The sequence below is a fragment of the Strigops habroptila genome, chromosome 2, assembly GCF_004027225.2.
Source record: "Strigops habroptila isolate Jane chromosome 2, bStrHab1.2.pri, whole genome shotgun sequence".
NCBI classification, from domain to species: Eukaryota; Metazoa; Chordata; class Aves; order Psittaciformes; family Psittacidae; genus Strigops; species Strigops habroptila.
This window is the reverse complement of record NC_044278.2, coordinates 112,515,618-112,533,176: the sequence shown is the minus strand read 5'-3', so window position 1 is coordinate 112,533,176 and position 17,559 is coordinate 112,515,618. Positions and strand designations below refer to the sequence as shown.

Below are 17,559 nucleotides of genomic sequence, written 5' to 3'. Positions count from 1 at the left end.
ATGTAGTCAAGAGTACACAACTCTGTGAAAACTTTACTAACCCTGTGTAATAACGTAGGAGGGTCTGTGGGATTGTGCTTGGAGTGAGAGGAGAAGTTTACAAACCTTGAGTATTTTGTGTGGTTTATTGCTGGGGTTTTTTGTTTCTGCATTTTCCTAGTTAATTTTAAGAAACCCAAAGTCTTTTGTGTCTGTGTGAATGCTACATCTATTTAGAAAATAATAACTTTGTGTATTATTTTTCTATATGTATATGTCATTTCAGTATGTGTTTCATGATATTTACAGGTTTTGTTGTATCCTTAGAGACCTATGGGCTCTGATGTGGTGGTTTATCAATTAACAAAAGAAAAAGGAAGTTGAAATTCAGGTCTTGGTGCAGCTTTGAAGTGTAGAGTTAAAGTTCAGAAATTCAGGAAATACAGATTGGACAAAACAGTATTGTTTTAGGAAAAAGATAAAGGCAGCAGATCCTCTGTGAAAGTGCAGTTACCTTCTTTCTCATTCATCTGCTCCCACTTCACACCTGCCCAGGGTTCTGCATTGCTGTGTCCACATTAACTGTTCTCAGCTTGGCTTTGTCTCTAGTTGCTTTTCCTGACATCCCTATTCAGGCTGTCTCATTAAAGGCTGTTGTCCACTTTGTCTTTGCCAGTACTTGGACATTTTCCTTTGTTTCCATTCTCAAAGTATATGTGCTGTTGCAACACATGGGTCTAAGTGATTTGTAGCTGATAGGTACATGGGAAGAGAATAAAAATAAACAAACCACTTCAGAGGTTTACGGAGTGCTCTCAGAGTGGTTGTACATTAGCTGTTTCAGGAGTTTTGGAAGGCTTGAATTAACATTTAAATGTGTTGAACTCTTGATGAAAAGCTCTATAAAATGCGAAGTAGATTTCTGAATTCACTTTAAGAAGAGGACTTCTTTTGCAGTCTGTGGAAAATTATGATGTACCTCGAATAGTTAGATTCTGATGTTATCCATTCTGTTAATTTGAGAACAGATGATAGTGTGATGGTAAATAGATTCGGGAACTATCAGCAATATCTAGCCAGTAAAACAAAATTATTCTGGTAAACTTTGGAACTACTTTTAAAGGCCTCTGACAATTCTGAAATGCCTGTCATAAGCAAGAGGATTTCTGCTGTAAGCTGGAGCAAAGTTTTGTGTGTGGTGGGGTGTGTGTGTGTGAGGGGTCTTTTATTTCTTTGTCATTCCATTCTAGACATTGACCCTCCTTTTTCTTCTCAATAGAACGAGCAAATAGAGAAACAGAAGCAGGAACAACTGGCCTTGCTTCAGCAAATTGAAGAAGAGAGAGCACGTTTGGAGGCTGATCTTCTTAAGATCCAAATGCAAACCTGTTTGGAGAAGGCTAAGAAAAAGAAAGAGGAGGAAGAGCAAGGTCAGCTGGTGCAAAGCCACAGTGTTCCTTCTGCAGAGCAGCAGAACAAAGCAGAACATGAGGTGAAGAATTACAGAAAATTGTGTGTAGCTTTTTAATTATCCTTATTATAAGAATCAAGAGCCATTTGCCAGTTCTAAATTGCAGCAACTGGGAAAATCAGGTTTTATTTCTTGGGCTGTGAGTCAGAAAAGTTCATACGTATAAAAGCTTCCTTTTGTTTACTGTAGAAGCTTCTATTTCACATGGTATCACTGGACTTTCAATTTTGGATTGTCTTTGCATAGTCCCAGAGGCAGCGTGTCTGTTTAAAATACCTGTTAGTAAAATGTGCTTAGAGTCATATAATGTCGATGCATGTCCATCTATCCTTTCTCAAGAAGGAAAATAATGGGGGCACGGGGAGAAGAACAAAAAAACCCACCTCTGTGGTTTTGTCTGTCGAAATCTCAAACAGCTACTTAAAGGAGATGAATTTATTGAGGACGTTTAAGGAAAGTAATCGTGCTTTTAAATCTTGAATCATTTGCACAACCTGTACTCATCTGAGAATCTGATTGCCTTGAAAATACAGCTCTGTTGGATCATTGCTCCAAGTTTGCTACTGGGTACATTTCCATCTTTGAGCTAAGCTGCTGTAAGCACCATTGACTTTGATGGTGCACGCTCCACTTGCCAAGAGAGACTGTAGCTGAAGGCCATCTGTTCCAGAAACTGCTTTAGCTTCATTGCCTCAGGCTGAAAGCTCACAGACATCAGAGTTGTACAGAGTGACTTCTGTAAACTTAGGAGAAAGAACATACGGCTTAAGGTTGTTGCTTTAATAGTTTTCTGTGAGTTGTTTTATGTGTGCACTGAAAATTGTTCTATTTTGATTAGACTGGAAACACTTCGGTGTCAGAACCCAGGAGTGCTGGAGAAGACAGCCATTTACAGGTGATCCGTAATTACCAACAACGCCTTCTGCAGCAAAATAGGTACATTCCTATAGGAAATGGAGGTCTGAGTTGCCTGTTTCAAAATAATCTGAATTGCTTTGATTATTGAAATAGCTGTTTATCTTTGCACCACTCTAAAAAGATTCATGTTTTCGTTCTGTTCAGGCTGCACAGACAGACCATTGAAGAAGGTAGAAAGCATCTACAGGAGTATCAGAACAAACTGAAGCAAAGACACTTGTCTGCTGCAACACCTCCATGCTCTGTGGACACAAAATCAATTCCTTTAAAGCCTGTCCCAGAACCACTTCTACAGAGGCAAGGAGTGCAACCCACACAGTGCCAGTCACCTGAACAAGTTCGTGCACAGGAGCATGCACGGTTGCTACCTGTGTTTTCAGGAACATCGTGTGTGTCAGAAAACTCATCTTCACAGCAGCATGAAGAGCAAATGCATAACATTTGTCCTGGCAGACACGTGCAGTTTTCAGAAGCATTGAAATTGAAGCATGGAGAGTTTCACTTGCCTTGTGGCCGTCCTTCACAAGAAGGAGTGGGAACATTGGAAACCTCCAACAGTCGTGTCAGAGAACCACCTCAGTTCCAGTCACCATCGGAGTTAGTCATAAAAGATGTCACTGCAGTAAGAACACAATCAGAAGCACAAGTACAACATGTTAGATTTATGTTGCCTGCAGAAGATTCCTCTGAACCCTCAGAAGCAGCGCGCTTCAAAGAGTCACCTCAGAAGATGTCTGACCATCAAACAGAGACAGAAGCTGGAGGAGAGTCTCATGTAGTTCAGGCAGCCCCAACTGATTCTTTGGCATATCAGCAGGGATCTGCAGACAGCACCATCAGAACAAGCCTTGAACAACCCCTCAGTCATTCTGAACCCATGACTTTATCTTGTGACAAATCTAAAGCTCAGAGTATTGGGGAATTCTTGGTATCAAAACCAGGAGATGCATCTTTGTTAAATTATTGTGGTATCCTGAATTTAAGGGACAGAGTGTTGGCCTCATCAGAAAGCATCCAAGCTCAGCAAAAGTATTTGAAAGAATTGCAAGAGCAGCTAGATGCACAAAGAGAAGCTCTTCTTTCGAGACAGAAAATACAAGAACAACTACTTTTACAGAAGCAAGATAAACTGAAGGAACAGATGCAGAGACAGCAAGAGGCTTTGAAAGAACTACTGAACAAGCAGGTGAGCTTTATGAACGTTTTGCATGGTGAATCATCTAGTAGGTGATCAAACTTGTGAATGCTACCAATTAGCAAAGTACCCCATGGAGTGTTGACAGTTTTAGGTGATTTACCATAATGAAAATTTTAATTAGGACTTGCAATTTGCAATCAGTAGTTCTCTTCTGCAAGCCCCCAGAGCGCCATTCTGTTCAGTCTGACAGAAAGAGAATGAACTTCTGTGCTTGGTCTCTGAACATAATGCCTGTTGAAATGGTTATGTTGGCTGAAGTATCTGCAGGTAGAGTTTTCTTCAGCTCTAGAAATGCAGCTTTATGTGGAAAACAGCTCTTGTATTAAAAATACTTAATAATAACTTGAAGGATACCGGAAGCATTTTGAGTAGATGCTTTTTTAACGTTTCTCTTGTGCTGTGTACCTGTTAGGAAAGTGGTTTGGCAGCTGCAATCTTTACTTGTAACCTTGCTTGTTTCTGGGTAACAGAAATAAAATCCAGATATATTTTGAGTCTCTAAAGAAGCTTCTTTTGCTCCCTTCCTGTTTTAATTTTGGGTTGGGTTTTTTTTGGGGTGGGGGGGGTTAAACAGAAGCCATCTTAGAAAAACAGCTGCTGCCCAGAGTCCCTGTCTCATGCTTTTACAGCCTCCAAGCAGCTAAAATTCCTGAATTCAGGAGCTGAAACACTAAAAGCAGATTTTTCAGGCATTTTTCCTCTTAAAAATGCTGACTGTTCAGATCTAATCTAACAAAGACCTTGAAAATGTACATAATTCTGTTGTAGCACCTGAGGTTTGTGGAGCTAAATGAAATACCTGTATGTCCAAATGGTTTTGTAAGCTAAGCAAGTCCATCCAGTGTCTTGCATACTTGAACTACTTTCTCAAAGTGCTCAATATTGTCCTTCATGGAATGCACACACAAGAAAATGTTGGTTTGATAAATAAGTATAAATATGGTCTTATATGCAGTTGCTTCCCCTTCGTACCTTTCTAAGGTGAGACATACCCGCACGAGTGAAGAAATGACAGAGGCACAAAAACCTGACTGGATGAATAGGACTGACTTTGTCGAAGTCTCAGAAAACTACCAGCAAGAGAATTGTGGCAGGAGTAGATTTCATGGAAGTGAAATGATCTCACAGCACATCGGTCCAGCTGAGCAGACTGGTAAGGCTGGATAGTATTATTCATTATAATACTTCTCATTTTGTGCAGTTCAGATGGATTTCTCTTCCCTCTCCCCAAGTTCATTTGAGATCTATACATTATTGCAACTTGCAAAACTTTGTTTTACAGAACAGACCGGAAAAGTTCTATTTAAAGAACAGAAATGGAGATCTTCCAAACCACCTGTGGCAACAGTCAAGTTAGGGCTTGATTTGGAACCACATGAACTTAGTGTTATACCAGAAGTAGACACACCGAAGAGTTGCAGCATTTCTTTTGCAGGTAAAATATATAATAGTATATAATATGGTACATAAAGTACATAATAAATATATAATATAAATATAACAAATGCTGCTGTTCCTGACAAATAAAGCTTGGAGGCAATTTTCTTTTCTGAAGAGTAATTGAGATGATTGATTATGAAATAATAGCTGATACTGTTGCCTTTTCTAAGGTGTAATTTTTATACTAGCAAAGCGAGTTATAGCTGAGAAGAGCTCATCCTATTAATGTCTGGCTAGAAAAACATAATCAGAACAAAATCTTGCCAAGAACAGAAAGTAATTTCATGACTTAAGTTCCCTCTTGATTTCTCTGTTGTGCACAGTGTGTTAATAGACAATTGTACAATAATTGGGCAGAGAACCATCAGAGTTGGTGGACGGTGGTTAAAGGTTTAGCTTTTGAGCGTACTATGAAAGTGAGTGTGAAATCTTTTAAAGGAGTTAGTATCAAGTTTCTACAGAAATTTTTAGATGAACTTTTTAAGGTTTTTTCCCCATTACAAAACGCTCCTTGTAAAAGTTTTGGAGAGCAGCTACACAAAGCAGTTGTTGTTTTGTAAGTATGTTTGTTACGGTCTGCATGAAATGCTTTCTAATTCATTGTAAGGCACATTAATTAAACAGCTCCAGCAAATGGATGCTTTCTAAATGCAAGCATTTGAATTTAAATCTCTTCATACCTAAAATTTAATGCATATTTTACAGAAGTTTTAATATTGTGCCAGTGTTTTGAAAAGGGCAAAGCAGAACAATGTGAGTAATTATAGGCCTGTCAGGCTGCCGTTCATCTGGAGTAAAATAATGGAACAGCTGATATGGGGGATTTTTTAATTAAAGCAAAGTAATTAATGCTGGTCAGCATCACTTTCTACACATTAATTCTTGTTGGACCAACTTGGTATCTTGATTAGACAAGTTTTGGTGGTGAAGGTTTTGATTGAAGAATATTCTCAAAAGCACTTGGCTTAGTGTTACACACCTTAATTAAAAAAGAGATTAAAAGCAAACTACATCCCCAAAAAGTTTTCTGAAATACATCCTGTGGAATTCTAAAGGGAATACTCATTTTCTGGATAATCCCATGATGATCCACAGGTGATTTATTCCTGTGGAAGGTATTAGAAAGTTGAACTGGAGTTTTTTATTGGATTGAGTGGCAAAAAAGGGCTGTTGTGTGCGGCAGGTTGGGGAGAAATCATGAAGCCAGAGCAGAGGAGTTCTGTTGCCTCTGGATTTGGGAAAAACACTCAGTTTTGGTGGGTTTGCAGTGTGGAAAAATAAGTTTGAGTATTTTTTTTTTAAACAAATATTCTAGTTGAGCTCAGAATTATTTTTGGGAGGTCTGTGACCTGGGTAATCTTTCAACTCGTATAATCCATAGGCTGTAATGCAGATGTTATTACTGAGCTGGTACAGCTGTTAAAATGGAGCAGGGTACAGATTCAGCAGGTTATTTCGTAGGATAGAATGTGCATCTTAATGTTTTTCACATAGTGCAAACCACTGCATTTCTATTCCTAAACCGATTACAAATGTTTTTAATTCAGGTAAAACAGATTCTCTTGCTGGAGAATCTTCTCCCATTTCGACCACTGGGGAGTTTTCATATGTGAAATGTTACAGTCACAAAGAAGGCAGGAGGTTACCTTTGAGCATAACAAACTCTGAGGAACAAATCTCCAGTGGAAGTCCAAGGCACAGTAGATTATTACAAGAGGTGCTGCTCCTGAATGCTGAAAGTTCATATGATTCAGGTGAGGAAATCCTCTTTCTTCAAGGAATTATGTGAATGCCATTCAGCACTGCTAATTTTACTGCTATTTATTTGTAGCATATGACTTGTTAAAAAACATGCAGAGCTATTTAAATACTGTTCAATTTTAAGTACAAAAAAGGGTGTTTTAAGCATGGGTGTAATAAGCACGTGTCTCAGAATGATTGAGTTCTTATCCTTTCTTTGTGATCCATTACTATTGTAGTAAGAGAAGTCCATGCAGCAGTAAACTTTATTGCCGGTCAGCAGTTTCTCATCCAACGTACGTGCTTTGCAGAATTGTCTGTTAAAAAACTTCTTTTATATTACCTGGTTGCTCTGCCCTTACCACCAGAATCCCGTGCACGCATAGGGAGCAAAGTGCTGTGGAAAGCCACGTGTGTGTCTTCCTCCTGAGAGTCACACCTTTGAGGATAGACTGTGTCCATACGGGACAAAGTCTGAATCTGTAAATTAAACCAAGCTGGTTTGGTTTCAAAAGGAAAAAAGATGGTTTTGTTATTAAGTGGTTTGCAAATGTTGCAATTTTTAGAAGAAAAATAACTTGAACCCTCTCAAATTTAGAGGCAGGCATGTCTGAACATAAAATATACTGCTGCTGGTTAGGGGAGCATGAAGCCCTATGCTCAGCATTGAGAGATTACCAGTGCTAAAGCGATGCTGCAGCTCAGTGCCACCAGGGAGGCTCTGATTGATCTCTCTTACCATGCCACTAATGTGTGACAAGATGAGTTAGGAACTTCAGACACTCAGTATTTATTCCTCTCAATGCAATTTGGTTAAAATGGGCTAATAGAATGCAAACGGTTAATATGGAATTGCAGAGTAACCCTCCAGATGAGACAGGCACTTTGATGGCATAAACCTAGTTTCCTTAGGAAGTCAGCCTGAAAATAGTGACTAGATTTGAGACATGCATCTCTTTCACAGGTCTCCTTCGTTACACATCAACAGGCTTGTATCTCTTTATTCATCTTCAGTGGTGCTCTTGAGCCATGTTCCAGATGTGATTATCTTCATGCATTGCTGCCCTATACAGAGATGTTATTCCAAGCATTATTATTTTTTGTGATCCAACCTAACCCAAGATTTCCATTCATTTTTAGTAATCCCAAATATTTGTCCATAGTTCATGATTTTGATAGATTGTCTTACCCATCACCAAATGAGCAAACTACAACTTTTTGTTTGTCTGCATGGTTGCATTTGGACTAATCCCTGGTTTTATGTCATCTTTACTGAGTGGTTTGTTCAGTCTTTTGTCTTTCAAATTGCACCCTAAAATAATTGCTGCTATTTTATTGCACTTTCTGTTGGAAAAAGAAATGCATTCTGGTTATTACAGGCTCAGTTCTTAAATACCAGTTCTTTGTCACAGTGTGGTGGCCAGCAGGTTAAAACATGAAAGTCCCATGTGGATGTCAGGAAGCTGGGAGGAACAAGAGCCTTGCACTGTTATTTTGGAGGGAAAAGATTGACAAACCTTCTTTTATGAGCCACTAAATACAGCTTTTTAAGGATATTAATGTAATAAAGTCATGAGATATGAGCATGTTGTATTTTTAATTAAATAGTTTGGTTTATAGCATGAAATTGCTCCTGTTCATCCCTTATATTAACATCACACGAACAATGCAGGTTATTACAGTGTAGTAATGAAACATTCATAGCGTGGCTCTCCACAGAATTTATATACAAGAGAGGATTGAATCTCATATATGTATCCTAAATTACTACCTGTCACACTGATATCCTTTAGAAAAGAATATCTTTTCTTTCAGAACTATATCTAATCTTGATGGAAAGGTATCAGGAAATGCAGGAGTCTTTGGAAGCTTGTTCCAGCATTTAAGTTTTTTATCAAACTATAAAATAAATGTCTGACAGCCAGTTCTACCTGCTGCTGCTTGTTATTACTTTGAGTTTAGAAATCATTTGTACTGTGTGGCTTGTCTCCTGTGGAGATATTTACATACCAGGTGGGGATATGGGGGCAGTTTTCATGCTGATTCAAGGCATTTTCTTCAAGACCTTGCTCATTTTCAGGATCCTCTGTCTCCTGTATCCTGCTCCAAAGAGGAGGAGCAGACCTGCAGTGTGTATAGGCTCAGCCACTACTGCTGCATCCAGCCAGGGAGCTTCTTGCTACCTGGTTCTACCTAAACCTTAAGAGTTCTTTCCTGTGAACCTGAAGACTATAGTCGTAGTCTTATAAATCTGAGAGCACAGTCTAAGTATTCTGGGCTCTTAGATTTATAATTCTACCTCTACTGCCACAGTGTTCAACAGATACAGCTTTGCAGGAGGTTGAGGTGATTTTTACTGCCGCAGTGCTACTGTGTTTCTTTACCATTCTTCCACTCTTCATATAATTTGCAAATTCTGTTGCCAACAGCTCTGTTTGGTTACTGCCCAAAATGTCAGAAATTCTCAGCATCAAGCCTGCTAGAGCTTTATAGAGCAATTGTGAGCTTGGGAGGAAAAGCAGCTGTTTGAGAATTTCTTCACCCTTTGTTTTGAGATAGGTCAGTAGCATTCAATGTAATAACATAGTAAATGAATTAAGAGTAAGTTAACTTGTCTTTTAATCCTAATATATTTTAGGTGTGTTTCCTTTCATGTCTTGTACTTTCTCCTAGAAGTCTACTAGATAATAGTGGCTATAGGAAACCTTAGATTTCCCCCTCTTGCCTACCCCAAATGAGTTTGAAAATGTTTCATGTTTATTGATATATGTAAGTATCGCATCATATAGATAGATACTACTGGTGGTGTCTCAGAGGAAAACTCTCCCCCTTTTTGTGTATAGTAGGAAAAATGGCACAACTAGATTTTTCAACAATTCCATTTTTCTGGTGCTGGTATGGTGCTGCTTTTGCACAGAGATACTGATCTTACACATAAAAGTAAGAGCATTATGGCAAAGGTGATTCAGATCCGTGTCATAGAATCATGGGATGGTTTGGGTTGGAGGGGACCTTAAAGCTCACCCAGTTCCAACCCCCTGCCATGGGCAGGGGCACCTTCCACTAGACCAGGTTGCTCCAAGCCCCTGTGTCCAACCTGGCCTTGAACACTGCCAGGGATGGGGCAGCCACAGCTTCTCTGGGCACCCTGTGCCAGCGCCTCAGCACCCTCACAGTCACGTTATAGTTAAGTAGTTCATTGTTTCTGATGCACTTAGAATGTCTGCTCTTCTTTGTAATCACTGTAATGGTAAAGGGCAAAAGATTCCCCCCAGCCCAGTTAGATGATTGCAGTGATACTACCAAAGCCGTGTTTCATTCTGCAAAGCCAAAGCACCAGTTTCTAGCTCTTCCTGCATGCTCTGCAGCGAGCAGTCGTGCTAGTTCGAAATTTTAGGAAGGCTGGTCAAGGAGAACCACTGGTTGCCAATTAAATTGGTGGAGCAGGAAGTATGTTGTAGGTGAGAAGAAAGTGGTAAGGATGAGCAAAATCAGTGCCCTGGTAGTGAGGACAGCGGCAGTAGAGTATTGCTGCCATCTGGTGCTCAAATGAAAATTGCCAACTATGAACTTTCCATTCCTTATTGCTTCTGTTACATTTGTGTTCAGCCCAGTCCCAGGATTCTCAAGTGACTCAAGATTCACCAGTTGTTGCTGCTGAAGTTGGAGAGGGAGTTACAGCACGTTCTGGACCATCGTTCAGACTTGATAAGACGGTTAGTCATATCAAAATAATCATATAACATAACTTACTCCTTACTTTGTGATGAAATCTTTGTCTCGTATTGGGGAGTTAAGAGTGGGTGCAGTATTGTAGGTGCAGCCAGAATAAGAAAGCACCAAGTGAAGAGAGGTGAGGACTGCAATGGATCTGCTGCCGACTGTATTCCTGTTCATACAGCGCAGGATGCTGTTACCCGCTCTGCTGCCAGGGCACACCATGGGCTTATGATGAGCTCGCTGTCTGCCAAGATTTCTGGGTCCTGTTTCAAGGGCTGCTCTCCAGGCAGGCCCCAGCTTGGCCTGATGCACGGGGTTCTTCCTTCCCAGCTGCTGGACTTTGCATTGCTCTCACTGGGTTTCAGAACATTCCTGCAGGGCCAGCCTCATGAGGTCCTTCTCGATGTCATCCCTGCCATTTAGTGTGTCAGATGGTCGTCCCAACGTAGTGTTATCTGCAAACTGGATAAAAGCTGCTTGTTCCTTCTCTGGGTCATGTCCAAAGAGGACAGGTCCTAGGACAGAGCCCTGTGGTACTCCTCTTGTTCCCCACCTCCAGGTGGAGTGTAACGCACTGGCCTCTGAGCCTGACCATCCATCCAGCTTGTGACATCCAAATGGACAAAAGAATGTTGTGAGAGACAGTGTCAAAAGCCTTGCCAAAATCAATGTCAATGATACCCCTTGCTCTTCCCTCCCCCAGAGATCACATTGTTTTGTCAGGAGATAAAAACAGTATTAAAAAATGCTGCATAGATATGAAATTAGTTTTAAATGTACATGTTTTGTATGTGTATGGTAAATATATTTATATAAGGTGGTATATAATGAAAAATGTAGGGGAAGAGTTTCTTAGATTTTTGTCTTTTGTTAGTGCAGATTTTAATTCAGAGTTTGGGAAGAATTACTCACATCTAACCCTCATTCTCTGTGACTTTGTGGAGCTTACCTCAAAATTGAGGAAGAGAATGTTCTAGGATATTTTGTATATTTTTAGTTTACTTTCTTAGAATTATATTTTAAAGTCAGTCTCCTGCCTGCAGAAAGCTCAGTATTGCAAGTACATGTGAAGCTCTTGAGTTTCTCATGTATTGCATATTGTCCCTCTGAGATCTACTGTCTTCTACTGAAGTGGGTCTGTGATGAGAAATAGCCAAATCTGACCACCAGAAGATAAAACAATCTTCCAGGTGTTATGATTTGTATGGAGCTCTGAGAGGCTTTACAACCGTGTGTGTGTGTGTGTGTGTGTGTGTGTGTGTTGAGGGGAGGGGGCTGTTGGGAGTGATGTGTCTGGGGCATGGGGTGTGAATGGTTTGTACTGAGCAATGATGAACCTGTATTTGCCTGACTGCGTAAAACATGAGGGCTTCTACACTTGAACTGAGCTCAGGGTAAAACATCTGGTTTAAAAGCTTTGATTATGGACATCTGAACTCCTGGTAATAGGTGTGTTTGTTCATCCTAGGAAACACTTTCTAAAGCAGGATCCACAAACTTAGGTTCAGAGGCATTGTTGCAAGAAATACCCTGTGACTTGTCATCAACCATTTCCACTGGAAGCTTTTTGACTAGTGAAGTGTTGGATGTAAACCCTATTGACCCTGGTAAGCATTTGGGTTTTGTTCTTCTAGAAGGAAATCTAAGTGTTGTCTTTGTTTTAGAGCAGAATGGCTCTAACTCACTGGGCATAAAAGTTCTTCTGAAATAAGCTAACATGGAGCTTCACTTAAGAATGGTTAATATGTCTCCCAGTTGAGTGTAACTAGAAGGTTCCATTCTGTGCTCATGATTTTTTCACTTCTATAATAACTTCACCTTACGACATCTGCTTTGGCAAAGGATATTTGGGGTTTCATGAAGCAACTGTAACACCAGCAGTTTTGAAGTGGCAACTTTTTTAAACAACCTGATCCCCAAATGATACACTGATGAAAGTTTTCTAATCAATATGTCAGTGTTACAGAGCTGTGAGTGTTGTCTTGCTGTCAAGAGAATTGTTTCAATATCTGCTTGTCACAGCAGGAATTCTTCATAACTTACTCATGAAAATGTTCTTTGAATGCCATATTGACTTGTAATGGTTTTCTGGGAAATGTGTGTTCACATCCTCTTTTGCTTGCAGGCTGCCTCTTCATCTTGTTAGCTTTTCATAACACTAAAAACAATTCCTTTATAATACATATATAGTTGCTCTATATACATAGTTGCTCATATATAGTTCCTCTATATACTGCCATTATCACTTGTGAACATGGGAAATGAGTTTGAAAATGATAGTGACCTGTGAGTTTATTTACTTTAAGGCTTAATAGTGTGTTAATCTGACAGGTACCTGATCTTATAAACAGTGTGTGTGCTATTGCATGTTTATACATCAATTTTCAAAGACTACAGTTTTTACAGCATGAGATTTGAGAAGCTCATCTTAACCTTTATGTTCTAAACTGGTGTTATTTTGAGTATTGAACTTCATAACTCACATGACAAATCTGGGCTTTATTGACATAAGAAAGGTAAAGCAAATCCTAAGATCATTTGTTTGTAGGGGTTTTTTTCTGTTGTTGTTTAATTATGGAATTAAAACACCAAAGGTTTCATACTCAGTTGCATGAATGAATTTTTCAAGTCTGGCTGTGTCTTCACCCTCCACCCTGTGTTTGACAATACCTTTCCTGAGAACTTTGAGCAGCTTTTGAGAGGCAGAGAGAGGTGGGTGCGCTAACCAGGAACACCATTTTGGTTGCCTTGATTCCCTCCAATTTCTTGTGTTGGTATTAGGCAATTTCTATTTAAGCATGAATAAAACTGCTGCACGATGCCATAATGATGGTGAAGATCACATTACATATCATCATATTTATAGGCAATATGAGGTAAGAATATGCCAGCTAGCATAAAAACCCAGTATGAATTATTTTCTGATTTTATTGTTTCAGTACCCCCTAAGCCTACATAGCCTAAAAGTGCTAAGCTGGGCTGACTAGTACCTGTTTAGATAGTGTCGGCTTGAATTTGTGGAAATCTGTGCTAAGGTTTATGGCAGCATTGACAGGAGACAGTTAAAGAAACAAAACCCCAGAGCTCCTTAGGAATATTTCAGGATATTAAGCAGTGTCTTTTCAGATGACTGAAGTAAGTGGTTTATATGCAACCCATGAACATCTAGCTTTCTGTTTCAGGATTGTCTTCTGATAGTACGGAAGATGGGATTTCGAGAGAAACAGCAAAGCACCCATGGAAGCCCTCAGTGCCTTTTACCTTGTGGCACAGGCAAGAGAATTTGTCTGGGGCATCTGAAACTCAGCTGCCTGAAGGAGAGATGTACCCTGATAGAGAAAGTCAGATCTTGGAGAAATCTACTGGAGACTTGAGCTCCTGCTTAGAGGACAATACACGTTTCCAAGGTATTCACCGTTGTAAAGCACTTTTGTGTTGCACGCTCATCATATAGAATGAGGAGGAGTTTACTCAATGTTATGTGTTAGTCTGTAGCATTTCTATTCAGCTTACTTTTTAAAGTCCGTAAGGATTCTGCATGTGAGAACTTCAATGTTCTTTGTGCTTTGCTTTATGTCCACATAGTGTAGTGGTGGAAAAAACCCAAAAGGTAGTCTGATTAGTGTCTGTTTGAAGATAGTTTAGTTCTGTGCAGCTTCCTGCTACCATGGCCAGGCTGTTTGTTACCTGTGGCAATCCTACCACTTGTTTATGCATAACTTTCCCTTCAGGAAGGTAGGGACAATCATATCTAATACTTTATTATTCATGTAGGGCCACAGAATTGATGAAACTGATCATCAGACAGGTGAGAGTTCTGTGCTCTCTAGAACAATGTGACAATTCATGAAAATAAGAACATCTTTCTTGGTTATCACAAAGATAATGCTAGTATTTGAATTTGAACTGCTTCCTCCTGGCATGTTTGAATACCTAGAATCATAAAATGATAGATTAATCTAGACCAGCAAGGACTTCTGCTTATGTGGTCCAAATTCTTCCTGCTCACAGCAGAGCCAGCTGAGAACGGGTTGCTTAAGGCCTTGCCCAGACAGGTTCTGAATGTCTCTGGAGACAGAGATCCTGCACACCCTGTGCAGTATTTTAAGAACTTTCTTTCTCCCTCCTCTCTGTTCCCTCTCTTCCAGCCAGAATTTCCTGTGTTCCATCTTGTGTCCATTAGCTCTCTTCTTTCACTGAGTATGTTCAAGAGCCTGACTGCATCTCCCCTATACTGTCTCTTAGGATGTAGAAGACAGCAGAGATTTCTCTGCCCTTTCCCCCACACCCCAAATCCTTTTCTTAAGATTGAACAAACTCAATTTTTTAGCTTCTCTTTGTACATCATTTGCTTCATCTTTCCTTTCTGGAATCATCCATGTGGCTCCTCACTGGACTTGCTCCTCTGCATCACCCTGGGTTTTGTACTGGGAAGCCTATAGCGCTTCTGCTGCAGTCTCCCAAGTGCTGAACAGAAAGCTTACAGACTTCAGCTTTTCACTTTAAAACAAATTGCATCAGTGTAGCACTTCTCTGCTGCTTTTTGTACCTGTGTTGTATCAGAGGGAAAGAATTGGGTGCTGTAAAGATTTATTTTTACCACAAGCTTATTCGTATACCTGCAGAATTCTATATGCTTATTGCATATAGAAGCAAGGTGTGATGTGTCCATGGGCTTTTTGAGAGGGGTGTTGGGAGTGCTGGTGTGTGCTTGTTTTTATAACAACCTCTTTTCCTACAGCTCTAACAGCTGAACTTGATTTTCCTGAAATGGAGAGACCTTTTCCAAACTTCCATCACCAGTTCTTTCAGCCTTTGGAACCAAGTCTTGACTTTGATACTTCCTCATCCTGTTCTCAACACAGAATTCCACAAGCCAGGAGAGAATTTAGCAAGGTACTACAGAAAGTCTCTGTGGAGGAAATACTTTATCTTAAGATTTCTGTAGGATTTAAATGTATAATCCCTATACTGTCTTCTACTTAGAAGAAACACAGCAATGATTTTTGGGACATGTAGAACTGAAAGCATTTTTGCTGGTTGTAGCAGAAATGTGATCCAAAAATCAAATACTACCTTTAGCTTTTCATCTTTCCTATTTCTGAGAAAATTAATCTTAAATCAAGATGATTTTTGTTTTCCTGCCACTAGACTTCAAAATTTTCAACTAAAAGTCAAGATACTTCTACATCTCTGGAAGTGAGAAACTCCAGTTTGACTGCACAAAGAAGCAGTTTGCCTTCTAGTCTGGAAACAACCAGGCCAACCAACATTACACCAGAAGAACAGTCTGTTGAAGAAACCATTACTCCAGGTATGTGCAGCAGGGTCAGATCAGTGCTTACAGAACCAGCCTGTTGCCAGTATGTAGATAGAACCCTCGAGGTAGGTTTGCTGTGTTGAAACTGGGAAGGAACTCTTCACTTGTCTGTCAGTCCTGCTTTGAAACGTCTCAACTCTGCTGCTGCTCTCTCACATTGTCTTCTCCACCACCTTTAATGGGCAGAACTCCTAAATCTTGTGAAGTTTTACGTCCTCAGTAGTTGTGACTTTAATACAAAAGCAGACCTGCGTATTCAAGTCACTGTAATGGATGTTGTGTTACTTATTACTTGTGCAGTAATTATGATGTTAGTGAAGAAATATCAACTCTGGCTGACACTGTCAGTTCAAGTACTTTTCCAAATATTGATTCATGCATATCCATCATTGTTCAAGCTTGAGGAAAATAAGGAAGTTCCAAAAATTGATTAAAATTCTGAGGAATATGTGTTAAAATCACCTGACTCATTTGTCTTTTATCGGTTGCATCCTTCAAGAAACCACTGCGTTTCCTTCTCCACTCTCAAGTCACAGAAGGAGTCATTATGTACTGCACGCTGTGGTGCGTGGTCTGATGATGCAGTTGCTTTAACTATCTACAAAATAAAGGGGGAGAGAAAGGAAGGAAATGACTTTTAAATTACAATGTAGTAATTTATTTAGTAGATTAAAAGTTTATGATTCTACAGCAGCATTAACTGCAGCTCATAACAGGAAAAATACTTTTTAATGTTGAATTCAAGTTAACCTTATGTATCCTACAGATAAGAACCAATCTAAAATTCCAAATGCAGCTAGCAGTAATCTGAATATTTCTGAAGCTCTTTTCAGAACAAAACATTCAGAACTTCAAAATATTCTGTTTCTAAATTGCTTATAGAAACAATCTTTGTGCTTTAAATTTAACTGCAATATCTCCCCATCTCTTAAGTGGTTTTATAATCCCAAACCAATTATTGTTGTGCTTCAAAACAGGGTGGAAAATAACATAAGCAACAGGCTAAACCATTTTGGGTTGTCAGTTCAAGGTAGGTTGATACCAAGGTCCATCACTGGGAAAATTGTCTCTTGATGGCTGATGTTGCAGTGTAATTCCTCGCTCCCTGTGAACAGCTATTATCAGGAGACAATATTCTTTATATATGTAGAACTTTGGTATTTTGAAGGTGTCAAAGAGTGCAAAAAGATCCTTAAAGCAAATTGTTAAAGGTTCATGTGGTGTATTCCTGTGTGTGTAAAAAGCCTATTGCTAGTATGGTGCTGGAGTGTGTGTAACCAGTGTGATCAAACTTGGGGCAGACAGGAATACATGTAAAGAAGCTCTTCCCTGTGAGGGTGCTGAGGCGCTGGCACAGGGTGCCCAGAGAAGCTGTGGCTGCCCCATCCCTGGCAGTGTTCAAGGCCAGGTTGGACACAGGGGCTTGGAGCAACCTGCTCTAGTGGAAGGTGTCCCTGCCCGTGGCAGGGGGTTGGAACTGGATGAGCTTTAAGGTCCCTTCCAACCCAAACCAGTCTGGGATTCTATGAAACAATCCTGTTGTTTGGCATACGCTGTACTGCTGAAATGCCTCCCCAGTAATGAAAATGCTGATACCTGTCTTCCTCTTTTCCAGCCTCTTCTGGAATAGAGATAGTATCTCAATTTGTACGTGCAGAACCTAAGGGAAGGTAATTTAGGGTGCAATATTGTAATCTGTAGGAACAGCAGTCATTGTTCCAATTTGGATGTTTTCTTCTACTCTGAAGAGTTTCCACCCAAGTAATGGTGTTT

The 17,559-nt window shown here is 39.8% G+C and overlaps 1 protein-coding gene and 1 non-coding gene across 6 annotated transcripts in view; both read left to right on the top strand.

Moving 5' to 3' along the window:
* CEP295 (centrosomal protein 295) overlaps positions 1-17,559 on the top strand; it is a 41,593-nt gene that overhangs the window by 16,309 nt on the left and 7,725 nt on the right. For 4 of the 5 annotated variants that reach the window (XM_030472158.1, XM_030472164.1, XM_030472184.1 and 1 more), the window contains 11 exons: positions 1,259-1,471; positions 2,289-2,386; positions 2,513-3,554; positions 4,548-4,719; positions 4,849-5,001; positions 6,554-6,760; positions 10,356-10,462; positions 11,935-12,073; positions 13,649-13,873; positions 15,208-15,362; positions 15,618-15,780. In XM_030472158.1, coding sequence (XP_030328018.1) covers positions 1,259-1,471; positions 2,289-2,386; positions 2,513-3,554; positions 4,548-4,719; positions 4,849-5,001; positions 6,554-6,760; positions 10,356-10,462; positions 11,935-12,073; positions 13,649-13,873; positions 15,208-15,362; positions 15,618-15,780 — 2,674 coding nt within the window. The remainder of the gene's footprint in view (positions 1-1,258; positions 1,472-2,288; positions 2,387-2,512; positions 3,555-4,547; positions 4,720-4,848; positions 5,002-6,553; positions 6,761-10,355; positions 10,463-11,934; positions 12,074-13,648; positions 13,874-15,207; positions 15,363-15,617; positions 15,781-17,559) is intronic. The other variant, XM_030472167.1, reaches the window with a different exon arrangement.
* LOC115604635 lies at positions 11,601-11,684 on the top strand. The gene has a single exon (XR_003990358.1). It is a non-coding gene; the product is annotated as a small nucleolar RNA U2-19 (small nucleolar RNA).